Source organism: Malus sylvestris, chromosome 1 (genome assembly GCF_916048215.2).
Source record: "Malus sylvestris chromosome 1, drMalSylv7.2, whole genome shotgun sequence".
Taxonomy (NCBI): domain Eukaryota; kingdom Viridiplantae; phylum Streptophyta; class Magnoliopsida; order Rosales; family Rosaceae; genus Malus; species Malus sylvestris.
Window position 1 is genome coordinate 7,796,430 of NC_062260.1, and position 14,623 is coordinate 7,811,052.

At 39.0% G+C, this 14,623-nt stretch overlaps 1 protein-coding gene across 1 annotated transcript; it reads left to right on the forward strand.

Moving 5' to 3' along the window:
- Positions 1-12,804: 12,804 nt before the first annotated feature.
- Positions 12,805-13,868, forward strand: LOC126582277 (PLAT domain-containing protein 1-like). The gene is made up of 2 exons (XM_050246384.1): positions 12,805-12,973; positions 13,085-13,868. The coding sequence occupies exons 1-2, from the start codon at positions 12,824-12,826 to the stop codon at positions 13,571-13,573; spliced, it is 639 nt and encodes a 212-aa protein (XP_050102341.1). The 5' UTR covers positions 12,805-12,823; the 3' UTR covers positions 13,574-13,868.
- The last annotated feature ends 755 nt before the right edge of the window (positions 13,869-14,623 follow it).

Consider the following 14,623-nt stretch of genomic DNA (forward strand, 5'->3'; position numbering starts at 1 on the left):
TTGGTTCACATGTTAATCGCAATTAACAAGTACTACTCTAGAACATATGTAGGTCCTCATTCGACAAGGGCAGGCACACACATATTCATAGCTTTAGAATCCTAGATATGCTTACTAAGTATGCATCTGTAGAAAACACATAAAAAATTCATCAATGAGACAAGTAGTGAATCAATTTTCATCCATTCATAAAAGTAATTCAAACGAAATCAATCATATTTGGGGCTTCAAAACAGCCCCTAACTACTAAAAATTTAGTTACACACAATCCTTAAGTTAAAACAAAAGATAGACATGAGTTTGAGAAGATAGAACCGAAAGAAATCGACCAAGGCCTCCTCCTCACTTTCCTTCCTTCCCCAACGCTGCTTTTAAACCAATTCTTGCTGCATCCTTTTCTTCTCCTTAACTCACCCACTAATAGCTATTTAGTGATGACAATAAGTGAGAGGAAATGGTAAAACAATTGTAACTCTTTGGGTAGCCCTTATGCCAATTACTCCCTCTTAATCCTCATATTTAATTTCATTCCCTTTTATATTTGAATAAGTGTCAGCTGACTTGTTATTGGCTGCATCAGTTTTGGCTGCTAGATTTATTGGGTTTATTGCTTCCATTGCAGTTACAAACTGCTCAGCCTCTTGATAACCTTTCAATATTAAAATGGCCATAACTTATTCCCCAAAAATGATATTAACAATCCGTGAAATTCTCCAGAAAATAGACATCCGTAGCTTTCCAAGAATATAAGGTTCATTCTCTAATTCATTTTGAGCTGTTCAAAACTTGCTTCCAAAGTCAGCTGACCTGCACAGGCAGTTTTGACGAATTTGTTACTTAAAATCCAACTTGTGCTATTTTTCTTTTCTTTGCTTGAAAAATCCAACAAAACACAAAAACAATGTAAATAGCTCAAAAATATAAGGAACTAACTAAGAAAAGACAAGTGAATTTGATGTAAAATACATATAAATATGAGCTTATCATCTACCAGGATTAGTCGTACTTCAAAGTTGGCTATGTGAGCCTCCATGATCAGTGGGTCATTGTGAGGGTAGATGATACCTCTTTCTTCCTCAGGGTAGAAACATATTGGATCCCAGTTAGGCTTTTGACACTTGCCTCCCCTGATGTCTTCCATGTGAAACACTTGGTGACCAGGCCTTAAAGCTCATTTGCTGTTTTTCATGGCTCTGTTGAAAGATTCAGATATGGGTGTGCCGCCGCTTATGGAATATATCACATTCACTTGGCGTTGGTTACGGTTATCCCTTAAAGGGTGAAGGAGGAATTGATTAATTTTTCCTTCACGCGCTAAAGCTTTAATATGATCATGAAGGGTGATACACTTCTCGCTGTCATGGCCGTTATGCTCGTGGTAGCAGCAAAACGTGCCCGTGTTCTTCGTGGGCTTGTAACCCGACTGCCTCGGCATTAGTTCGGTATCAAGTGTGCTATGCAGGGGTAAATGGCCACACATGTGGCGTTCAAAGGTGTGTATGTCTCATACCTCGGGGTAGGGCCTGTCCTGACACGTGCTTGGCCTACTGTGTTGACTGCCTGGGGACGGGCATTATCGTGGCAATACCCTTGGTTATCGCGATAATGTCCCTTACTCCTTTTACTAAAATGAGACTGGTGAGGATGAAAATCTTTCCTTTTGCCTTAAGATTGATATGTTTGTAGACTTGGCAAAGTATTAAGTAAGGCAGGGGGAGACATCGCTGCCGTTTGGAAGGTTGAGGTCTTGTCATTTGGGTGGGTCTGGCTTCTACTCCCCACTTGCTGATAAAGGGTGGCTGTGGAGGGTTTCCCTTGGTATGTCTTTACCTCGGCGGAGGCATGGTTATAAGCATGGGCCATCACCTCAGAGTAAGTCTTCCAAGTGTTGGCATTGATAATGTACTTAAAGAAACAGTCACGTAGGCCTGCCGTGTAGGCTTTGAGAGTAGTCTTGTCGTCTGCCTCGGCACAACGGGAATACTCATGGCTAAAGCGGCCAGCATACATACGTAATGACTCGTCTGGCTTCTAGCAAATAGTGTACAAGTCATCTGCAGAGTGCAAGCGATCGGTCTGGAAAATGTGTTGAGAAAAAAACATTTTCCTCAATTCCTTAAATGAGTCTACTGTCTCAGGTGGAAGACGGCAATACCAGTTTAGAGCTCCGCCAAAGAGGGTGGAAGGAAAAAGAAGACATCGTTCTTCGTCGGTGTGCATCCGATATGCCATGGTGGACTCAAAGAGGTTAAGGTGTTCAATTGGGTCCTCCCTTCCAGTATACCAAGCTTTTGTTTTGTCTTCGCTTGAAGAGGGTGTCGATTGTGAGAAGGCTAGGCCTGGGTTGGTTCCAGTCAGGTATCTCGGCCTGATGTTCGGCTTTCAACTTGTTTACTTCCTCAAAGAGCTGTAGGATAAGGGGGTCCTGAGTGAAGTCATGTATCACTGGGATTTTCTTTCGTAAGTCTCCATCACCTCTTGGAAGTAGGAGAGTTTAAGTAAGGGCGCGTGATTTTCTCTTGGACTCGCCGTACTGACTTCTAGGGCGAGTCTGTTGGAATACCTCAGAGTTCCTTGTACCTTCATGTTCCTCTAGAACCTGTCGTTCCTTCCCTAGATTGGCAGCTAGCCTGGGTCATGGGAGGGGACCAAGTCTTTCAGAAACCCTTGGGTCATTAATCTTCGAGCATATGTGGAGGGGATTCTCTCGACGTTGCTTTAGGAAGTCTCGGCAGTCATGATAAATGGCTTTCAATCTTTCCAACCCTTCTGCAATGAGGTGTCTTCCTCCACTTCTCCTGCTTCGGGTCGAAGCAGCTGGGTTGAGATAAGTCTCATGTTGATCAATGTTTTGATGATTAGCTCACTCCTCATCAGGGATACCCATGTCGAAGGAAGGTGACCATCCGTGTTGGGGGGCACCTAGATGATGGTTGATGTCCACAGAGGCAACGAGCTCGCATGTTTGAACACGCCTAGTTTCATCGAGCGTCTCAAAGAGCTTCTCATACTGCTCCTGGATGACCTCTTTCTTCATTGCTATCTTGTTCTTCTGAGCTTCTAGCTCATCGACTTTAGCTTGAAGAGCAACCCTTTTTCCTTCCTTCTTTCGTTGCTTCGCACTAAGTGCAAGAGGGGTGTCATTCTGTGTGTTGTGGCTTCCTTCGCTCCCCATGTTGGAGAGGGATGTCTGGTCAAAAGAGAGTGTACGAATGGTGGAAACCAACTTGACAAAGCTGAAGAGAGTGGGAATAAGTGACGTTCCCGCATACGGCGCCAAATGTTGATGCACAAAATCAGTGAGGACTTTGGTACAACATAAAGTGTCAAGTTTGTGACCTTCGCTAGATTGCTCCGGTCACTAGTGTAGATAAGTATGTAAATGGATAAAGATAGGAAAGCAAACACAAGATGTATATGGTTCCCCTAGATTGGCTACGTCCACGGAGTAGAGGAGTTCTCATTAATTGTGAAGGGTCTACACAAGTACATAGATTCAAGCTCTCCTTTAATGAGTACTAGTGAATGATTTAGTACAAATGACATTAGGAAATATTGTGAAATAATGATCTCTATTTATAGAAGAGAGTTTCTAGTTTCATTCTAACATTGACACATGTCGTGTTGTGATTGGCTTCTAATGTTGACACGTGTCGCGCTATGATTGGCTTCTGATGTTGATACGTGTCACACTGTGATTGGCCTCCTGGTTGGAGGGAAACTCTTCTGGGTCCTTGACGGTATAACGTTGACCGGTGCTTAGTAGTTTCAGGATTGGTCAAGTATGGTACAAACAGGTGGTCACCAAGGTTTCTTCTAGAAGGTCGATAAGCCGTCAGAAAAGTGTCAACGGTAATCGTTCCAAGTTATCCAAAAGTCATGAAAAGATGGCATATTTCATGTTCGACGAGGTGGCAAAATTATGACATTAGAATTCAAGAACCGAGAATGCTTACATCACATGTGTGATGATAGTGATACTACATAACCTATGCTCTGATACCAAACTGACACATCCCGACCTGGAATGTCCACCTGGACACCTGAACCGCGATGTGCTGGTCGACACCTGGAAGGTGACAAAACCATAAAGTGTAGTGATTTGGACAATGTGAATAAATTAAAACCTAAAAGTGACTAATTTAAAGTGCGCATGAGAGCAAGATTGAACCCATATCACACAAGTGATGTCAAAGCATAGATAAAATTGCAGTAAAAGAAGAGTAAGAACATTTATACCAAAAGGAGAAGTCTCCTACACAGTAGCTTTTGCTAACAATCCTCATCGTCATGAAACCTCTGCCACTAAAATCCTGGAACAACAAAAAACATAAGTGAGTGGGCCTGAAAAATAAAGTTTTGTAAAACCTTTTCGAAAAGTTGTAACTCCTAGCTGTAAAACAAGTATATGGTTTCCCCAAAATAATATAATATTAGTAAGTAATACGATACCCTATAACAAAAGTGAGTAAAAAGATGTAGGCTACACCATCAAGATATCTCAACATTAAATCTCAAATCGATATCACAAGAAAACAATGCTCATTAATTTATGTAGGCACACAAGTCCATTGCAGAGATAATCAGACAATGGAACAGGCTGGGTGTAGGTTTTACATTATGGTACTACATCACGTGAGTTGTGCTAGTTGCATCACATACAAGTCCAAAACATCACACAAAAGGATAGGCTGGCACCTAACTCTAGATACAAAGCGAATGTAAACGGTGCATGTGAACTACACTTGAAGCTAGTCCTTGGCCCAAGACAGTACAAATAGCTAAGAGTCATCGTGCAAACATGTAATAATGAGCATATAAAATGCAAGGATGTCATGCCACAAGTTTATGTTCACAAATAATATTAAAAACATAAAGTATACAAAAAGTCTATTTATAAAGCTAAACATGGCATGTCATATCATAATATATAAAAGCAGTTGTTGGGAAAATCGCATATACATATACATACATATATATTTATACACATAAAACGGAAAAGACCCACTCATAGATACTTGCAATGTCGCATCCATTCGGGCTGGGAAAGCCAGAGTCTCTGATAGTAATCACATCTAAGCATAATATTGGGACCTATTAGTAAAACTCAACTTAAATGACTAAATTTGGGAAAACGAAGTGCTGATTCGGAATCGGAGCATCAAAAGACACTAAGAAAGGTCCCGGACAAAGTTTGTAAAAAGTCAACATAAAAAATCAACGATCAACCCTAATAGTCAATTGTGACGCCCATGCGGCCAACTATGTTAAAACTTCGAAATTTCACTAAAAAGATGTAAAAACGGACTCGGAGCGTTGAAATTAGCATAGGAGGGCTTTCGAGAAAATTTCGAAAAAGTCAACATAAAGAATATTCTAGAATATTCCAGAATCTATTCGGAATTTGGGCTGGGTCAGATCCAGGTTTAGGTTGGAAGGTCATGGGCTTGGGCCTAGGGTTTTGGGCTTCCTTTTTTTTTCCTGTACCGAGTCGGGTTAACTCGTTTAAACTGGAGGGTAGACCCAAAGGTTTGGGCCTGGTCAAATTTGGCCCAAGGATCCGGTCCCCCCCCCCTTTTTTTCTTCTTTTCTGCAGATTTTCGTGGAAAATCTTAGGAGGGGTTTCAAACCTTCCACTCTGACCCATTTCACAATCAAAATTGCCTATAATATATTGAAATGAAGATAGGAAAGTATAGAACAAGATTGTACCTATTTGGAGTTCAAAAAGTGACCGGAGATGGTCGAAAAATGGCCTACACGAGCCGGGTTTCTTCGCCAGATTCTAGAAAGTTTACACCGAGAGCATGCATGTCAGTTCCGTAGTGATTTCGAGCTAAAAACCACATGCTGCATGAGGATATTTAGTTACCTAGGATCAATTCTAAGCAAGCTCGAGTGCCACCACTCACGAACTCGACAGAAGTCTTGTTGGAGTTTGATGTCGGGGTTGAGCATGCATATGCAAAGGATGGCAGGGCTAAAAACACACAGATTCAAGTTTTAACTCAACATAGCGTTCATTTCCATCACAAACAAAAGCCCAGAAATTGAAGAGAATGGTAGAATCTCACCTGAGATTGAAGGTGATAGCCCGAAGCTCTTGGGTCTTAAATGGCAAAGTACTCGGAGTTGCTCTGATGCTGCATGTAAAGCTGTAGTCAAGTTCCCTATGTCCCAAAGGTTCGAAATATCAAGATTTGGGGTTAAATTTGTGAAGGAACGAGTGCTGGTGGTGGCTGGTTTTGATGGAGCTAAAGAAAAAGCTTCGGGAGTTAGATATAAAGTGGAGTAATGATATTCATACCATATTTTTATACCACATTTCTATACCACCTTAGGTGGCATCTAATGTGGACAGCTACATTATTTGAAAAATTTGCAAAACCCAAGGAAATAAAGGAGAAAGACTTCTCGTATTCGTATACCACAATCATCATTTAATTAACTAGTTTTTCTTAATTATTAGTATATTAAATAATGAATTAATTTTAAAAATCTAATTAATTTAAATGATATGACTGTTTACATCAAATGTCACCTAAAATAGTATAAAAATATGTTATGAAAACATGATAAGAATAACATTACTCAATAATAAAGTCAATAAAGTGAGAGTGAGTTGCATAGAGAGAGAGAGAGAGAGAGAGAGAGAGAGAGAGTTGAGTGGGTAGAGAGAGAGATAGAGAGAGAGAGTGATGTGGGAACCGGCCAATAAGGAAAAAAAGAAAGAAAGAGAAAGACAGGGGAGCCGATCAAAATAAAAGAAAATTGTGAATTGATGTGTGTAAGAGAGAGAGAGAGAGAGAGAGATAGAGAGAGAGAGAGGGAGAACCGGCTAGGTGAGGGGAAAAGATAAATGTGATGGGGAGATGATGTGTGTGAGTTGATGGCACACAACAAAGGGTTTCAAAAACCCAAACAAAATAATATTTTATTTTTTTCCACTTGCAACGATCAGCACATGCAAGCAATATCTCTGCACAAGGTTGATTTCGATGTCCCAAAAAGAATCCAAACGGTGGTGCATGCTGCACAAGCTTAAAATTTTCTCAGTATTATCACATATTTTCGGACATAATTGGTTCGTTATATCTTCAAATTGAATTCCGTCTGCGGCCACATGTTCTTAAGAATAAGTACTATTCAAAAATAGTAAAATAAAATTGAAAAAGTGAAATGAAAATTGAGATCCACGTGGAGGGCCTACGTGACATCTCAAGGGTATTTTAATAACTTCGCTACTACTAAAAATAAAATACAATAAATTTTGAAACGAGATGTCACAATAGACAAATGAAATTTTCCATTCATTAAAACAAAGTTGTAGAGAACTTACCAAAACCTTTTTTCCAAGAAAGCACGATTATACCCTAAATAACAAATGAAAAAAATAGTTAGAATGATATCAATTAAAACATTAGCAAAGACAAAAGTTACAACATAAAGATAAAATCCCATAGAAAAAAGCTTAATTAAATAAATGGGCAATTCTTGTTGTAGGTGAATTGGAAAGAGACAACAATTTGTTATTTTAAACAAATGGGCAATCATGTTGTAGGTTAAAATCCGAAGAAAATTTCACCTACAACCATTCGTGCATAAAATCCCAAAAATTAAATTAATTTCAATTTTAATCGGGTCTATTTATGAACAAAATTACCACACAAAGGGAAATAAAAAGAGAGAAACAAAGTGAACCCAATAAGAAAAGGTGAATTAGATTGCAAAGCCACAAAAGAGAGAAAGGAGAAAAGGGGATCAAGGTTAGGGTTCATAAACGAGAATGAAGAGAAGGGGGATTGGAGAAGAAAAAAGGGCCAATGCTTACTAGTTACCACTATCGTCATCAATCAGCAAGAGTGGGTTTGGAGAGTGTTTTAGAACACTCAAGAGTGCAGCGCCCTCAATTATTTCTCATTCTATAGAGAGAGTGTGTCTGAACAAGAGAGAGAGAGAGAGAGAGACTAAATGATGTTATCTAGGATTTCATGTTTTTTTTACTTTCTAACACTTGTAAATGGTTTGGGCTGTCAGCGGGAAAAAGTGAATAAAAGGGCGCCTTACTTGAAAATTCTGGAAAATTATAGCGAGAGTGCTATAATGGGAATTCAATTTTCCTCGCTAAAATTTTATTTAGTACAAAAAATAAAAAATTTCTAGCTACTATTTTGGTGGGAAGGAAAAATAATTTCCACTAAACCTACAACAAGATAATATATTTTCCTCACTAGCATTATGTACAACAACAAAAATATTTCCTCACATAAAGAATATTTTTCTCACTGTTTCTTTGACATGTGTGGAGATCAAACTGAACTCAATTTTTGCGAGAACTCAAAATTTTCCTCGCTGAAATGTACTCTACAACCAGGACAGTTTGTTGTAGTACGTATGTTCGAAGGTCAAAGTTGCTCAGTGATACAAAGGGCTGCCCCTTGTTAAATGTGCACAAGCAACATAACATCCTTCATCATTGTTGCCTACTCTCCACAATATTCAAGACCGCACATCTGAACCTAGATTATCAAAAGTTCACAAGGACCGAAGCCAAGATGTCACACATATGAAGAAAGAAAACTGTATGTATTTTGACTTACTTAGAAAGGCATAGTCTTTGGGTAACTGTCTATCCTCAATAGGAACAAGTCTTTTCAGATACATAGTTACGAGTAATTGTGGGATCATAATTTTCCAGGGCTGGAGTAAGACGAATTGGAATACGCACACCTCAAAAGTTCAATCATGGACTCAACAGCATCCACCGCGAAGCTAACTAAATGAAGCAGTGATGCCACCATCATCCTGTTTCAGATTCCAACGACTTTGCTAAAATTGATCATGATTGCTCCCCAAGGTACGAAAACCTAATCTAGTAAGGAATCAACATATTTCCTATAATCTTAAGAGTCTTTACAATCTAAGGATCAGTGTGCGTCGCAAATAATCACACTCCTAAAAGGATGCAATATCTACTTCCTGGATATCCTCTGGGATTCTCCCGGTTTAATAAGGATTTTACTATCCTATACGGTCCTCTCCTCAATTGGTATAAATACACCTTCTAGGATTCATTTCTGGTACGCAATCCCTGTACACTTATTCTTACTTACGATTGTGTATTCTTTTACAGGTAAGCGAGTTTGAGAATCTCTATCTTTTACGGCGGTGTGCAAAGTTGGTTCCAACATTATGCTTGGTGCAAAAGTTTTCATAACTTACTTATTTGATGAGGATAAGGATTTGATTTCCTTGCCTATTAGGATTTAGATTTTACTTCCTATTACGACTCTCATTGTATAAGTCCTATACTCTATAAATAGGGCTTTAGAGTTAGTTTATTTTAGTGTGGCTTATTTCATTGGCAAACTTGTGAGAGTCAATTTGTGAGTTTGAGAGTTAGAGAACAATTTGGGAGAATCTCTTCCTATTATTTTGGGTTCTCTACTCATTAAAGTTTGTAATTTATGGCATTTAGTGTGTGAGTGTTAAACACTCTTTTGTAATCTTTGTTGGTTTAATAAAATTCTTTTTCGTGTTTCATCTGTGGACGTAGGCTTGTACGCCGAACCACGTAAATATTTTGTGTTATTTTGAGATTGTTTGTTTCTTCACTTTCACCTACAATATTAATATTTGGTACTTTGTTATAATTCGCTTTTGCCTGTGGATGTAGGCTTTTACATCAAACCACATAAATATTTAGTGTTATTTTGAGATTGTTTGTTTCTTTGCTTTCTCCTATAGTATTGATATTTAATACTTTGTTAGAGTTCTCTTTCGCTTGCGCATAAAAGTACAACATCGCCCAAGAGAAAATTCATGGACCCGCTCATGCCTCCTCATCCCTATTACCACACATACCAACATAGCCTCACAAGTTGCTTCACTTCTACCAATGCTATCACAAACCACCCGATCACACCTCCATCGTCTCAACTTGGCTACCCATATTTGCCGGCCTCATGACCCTAATTTATGCATTTGTTATTATAGGTGTTGGTCTTGTGACCTTTCACAAGAAAGCCCTAATACACTCTCTAACCCTAATAGAATTCACAAAATTTACTCTCCTTATAGCCACTAGCCTCCAACTCATTCTTGAGCCTGTCATTCTACTTCTTATTCCCCCCCCCCCCCCCCCCCCCGATTTTTCTTCCCCGCTACTGCGATGGCCCCGATTCTCGTCATGCATCGGTGGAGCAACCTACCATTTATAAGTGGTGTGGATGAAGCTCTGTCTTTCGCCTTTTTGCCCATGTTTCAAGGTCTTATTCCTCTAATTTGGGGCTTTTGGCTAGATTTGGGGGCTTTGCGCTCAAAATCTTCCAAAACTTCAAATTAGCCCTCCAACCTCTCACACCCACCACGTTCATCCTTTCCAGATCAAAGACAACTATATGGTGTCACCGTGTCTCTTTGAATTAGTGTTTACACCTCTGACCTTTTTTGTTACTACTTGGTTCTAGGCATTCACATGCCTATTGTGTGTTTGTGTTCTGCTGAGGACAAGAACTATGGTGGCTGGAATGGGTATGGTTCTTCCTGATTCGTAGATTTGGCTCTTTTTTACCGGTGTTGTGACATCGATGGGTTTGCATTTTGCTATCTACAAAGGTTTCTCTTGGTTTTCCTATTCGCTGGTTGTCTCCACCAATTATGATGTGGTTGAGGTGTGTGAATCTCGTTTTAGGGTTATTAGGTTTTTATGCTGGTTTACTTTTTGGGTGAGCCTTGGCTTTTGGGCCGAGACACACTCTTTATAATTTTTTGTTTAAGGCATTGATGGGAACCTTTATTTATGTGATGAATGCATAAATGACATCCTGTTTGTACCTACCCCATTTATGAGGCTATTGTTTTATTTTCTCATTTTCATTTGCGAAGTCTGTACTGTGTCTGTTTGGACTTTGTTATAAAATTTCCCATTGACCAAAAAAAAAAAACTTAGGCCACCCTTTCACCAACACAATTAACCTTCAACACCCTTTTTTAATGCCACTTATCTAACAACATCTCATTGTCCCTGATGTTACTTGAACATCCATTCATAGCCCCTCACATCAAACCAAAAATAAACAGATAAAAAACCATGCTTTCAGACCAAAAAAAAACAAAAAAAACCATGTTTTTCATGTGTTCAGTACCGTTTGGTACGTGGGATGAGACGGAACGGAGTGGGACAAGACGTTCCGTCCCATGTTTGGTTCGCCTAAAGCGGGTGGAACACACTGTCCCACGGAACAAATTTTTGGTGAATTTTCGTTCCGCCTCACCCCCCTAGAATGACTCGTTCCACATCTGTGGAACACAAAATTATAACCTCTCCGTCTCCTTCTTCTTCCTTCTTGTTTCCGTCCGAGGGCATCTTTGCTCCTTCTCCGTTCCGTCCCGTCCTGTCTCATCCCGTCCCGTTCCATTCCGTTCCGTCCCGTCCCGTCCCATCTGGATACCAAACGATACCTTAGGATATCATTCAAATATGCCTTCATGTGTGTGGGTGTGTATATTTATCTATTGATTTTTTATTTTTTTATAAAATTTTGCATGCTTTTGACCAAAACAAAAGCATGCTTGAAAGTTCTACAACTTTTTCCAAAGTAAATAAACCATTCAAGTTCCTCGCCGTAAATAACGAAGGTGCGATCAAAACCGTATGGGGAGGAATGTCCGCTCTCTCATTGGCCGCTGCACTTATAAGATCCAAACCAAATTAATTTATTTTATTTTGGTCAGATCAAACAGCAGTGTCGCATTCTGTGATTGCAACCAAGCAAATACTATAGAAGTGTCGAGAGTAATCTAGGACTAATGATTTTTACACTCAATATACCATGAAAAAACAAGAAGTAGATTTTTAAACTCTAGTTTTGACAAAAGATAGTCCATCTAATATGCATTAAGATAGTCATTTAGTACTACGATCTAGTGATATTTTATTTTACTTGTAAGTGAGAAGTTTTAGACTTGATTCTTTTCAAATGCGAATTTAAACTATATTATTTCTAGCATATTGTGAGACTTAATCAACCCTTTTTCTTTAGTATATAATATCGTTTGTTAAAAAAAACAAAAGTTAGCCTCACTAGAAAAAAATCCATGAAGAAAACCTCATTATCACACATGACACAATATATATATACACACCTTTAACGGAAGGGATTCCCATTTTTTTTTTAATGAGGATTATTTGTAGGGTCCACATCATATCGAACTTTAACGATTCAAATCTTCTATTTTTCAAGTTGTACCTCATAGATCATCTTTGCAAAATATTAGCCAAATCCGAAATGTTTAAGATATCTAATTGAATTTAAAGAAATTAACAAAGATTTTGTTATATAAGAAACAATGAAATTTTATCTTGAAAATTAAATAGGTAAATGATTTCAGATTAAATTGAATTTTTACAGGATGAACTATGAGATGCAACTTGAAAAATATACAATTCGAATTATTAAAATTCAATATCGTATAGATCCCACAACTAATTCTTATTTTCATAAAAAAAAAGAAAAAAAAAGAAAGAAAAAGAAAAAGAAAAAGGAAAAAAGAGCTAATGCCAACTACACCATACCCGACGTTGTTCTTATCTTCATCATTACAAGAGTGGCAAGTGGTTTGGGCCAACCCGTGTCATTACACCAAATGACTAAATCATCCCCCGAGAAAAAAAAAAGAAATTTAAAGAAAATGACAAAAATAATGCATTGATAATAAAAGCATAAAAAATAAAAATATAATTTTTCGTTAAAATTAAATATTACAGATAACGTTAAAACACCGAAAAAGAAATCAATGTGTCCACAATGGACAAAATAGCATGTTATGTTCTACCATAAAAGGCTCCATGTACCACTCGCGGCTCGCCCAACCAAGTTTACCCTTCGCAAAAATGGCATCCACCAACTCCGTCAACAGTCTCTTCATCTCCTTCCTCCTCTCCCTCTTCCTCACCCTCGCCTTCTCCGATGTAAGTTTCCATTTTCTTCTCCTTAACTCTGATTAAATTTTGGTGTTTGATGTTAGTTTGGAAGTGTACATATCTATCTATATATATATGTGTGTGTGTGTGGGTCTGCAGGACCCGGATTGCGTGTACACGGCGTACGTTAGGACGGGGTCGATCATAAAGGCTGGGACGGACTCCACCGTCAACCTCCGGCTGTACGACGCGTACGGATACGGCATCGAGATCAGGAACCTCGAAGCCTGGGGTGGCTTGATGGGCCCCGGCTACAACTACTTCGAGAGGGGCAATCTCGACATCTTCAGCGGGCGAGGTCCCTGCCTCCGGTCATCGATCTGCGCTCTCAACCTCACCTCGGACGGCTCCGGCCCCAACCACGGCTGGTACGTTAACTACGTCGAGGTGACCTCCACTGGGGCCCATGTTCCTTGCAATCAACAGCTATTCACCATCGAGCAGTGGCTCGCCACGGATACGTCGCCCTACGAGCTAACCGCCGTCAGGAACTACTGTAATTCCGACATCGAGGGTGCTGAGAAACGGGGACGTACTGAGCACCGGATGATCCGGTCCCGTTCGATCGGTTTGGTTTCTACTGTTTAAGTTATGTTTGGATGCGAGGTTATTGAGTTGTTAGTTGGTGTGGTTGTCCAAATCCGTGTTTGATCAGGTGCGCGGTGGTGTGAAGTTTAGTCGTGGTTATCAAGATCCGTGTATGTTCAGGTGTGTTCAGACTAATATGATTTGGCCAAAATAAAAAAAAAATATGAATTTTATTAGTAAGATATTCGGATCTGTGATCTGTAAAGTATAATGTGAATGAGGTAATTTGGAATTTCTGTTTGGCTGTGTCTTGGGATGTCGGTGGGATCCGGATTAGTAAAAGACTCTTGCAATTTGTTTTGCCGTCTTAAAGAGTTATTAATGCACGCTGCCCACCAATTATTGGTTTCTTGCGAGGACCATGCCAGACCAATTTTAATTATTAATGCACGGTGCGCATCCTTCCATTCTTCTTTTTATTTTTTTAATACGAGGGTACTACTTTTATATTAATGTTAATTATGAATGAGACATGGTTGCATATGGTCTCTCCGATGAAGTAGGCAAATACAAAGTCAAAACAATTTTGATGAGCCATGTAGGCAATGTTGCCTACTTTCAATATTATAGGCAAATAGAATTCCACTTCTCTATTTATTATAAAATATTTTAAGTAGAGGAAGAATGTTAAAAAAAAGGATAAAGTCAGATTGTGTTGTATGTATAATTTACTGAATAATTATGGAGGCAAGAAAATAGAGGGGTGCGGCAATAGTAGAAAGAAAGAGAGAGATGTGTAATTGTGAGGTGTGTTCTATTCCATCACATTGTGTCTTTATTTATAGTAGTAAGGAATAACATTCCTTACCCTTTAGGATTACAACATTTAATAAGTAATATACTCCTAATAGGAATATGAGAGATATTCCAAGATATACTAGGATTGACACAATCACATTCATAATCTAATAGGACTGCAACACTCCCCCTTGAGTGTGTAAATACTCAAGTAAATAATGCATCAAGTCTTCAGCGATGAAGTAAGTACAGTTAATGAAGTCGTCGGTACAATGAGCGAATGCAAGTCTCAAATCAATGGAATAATGCATA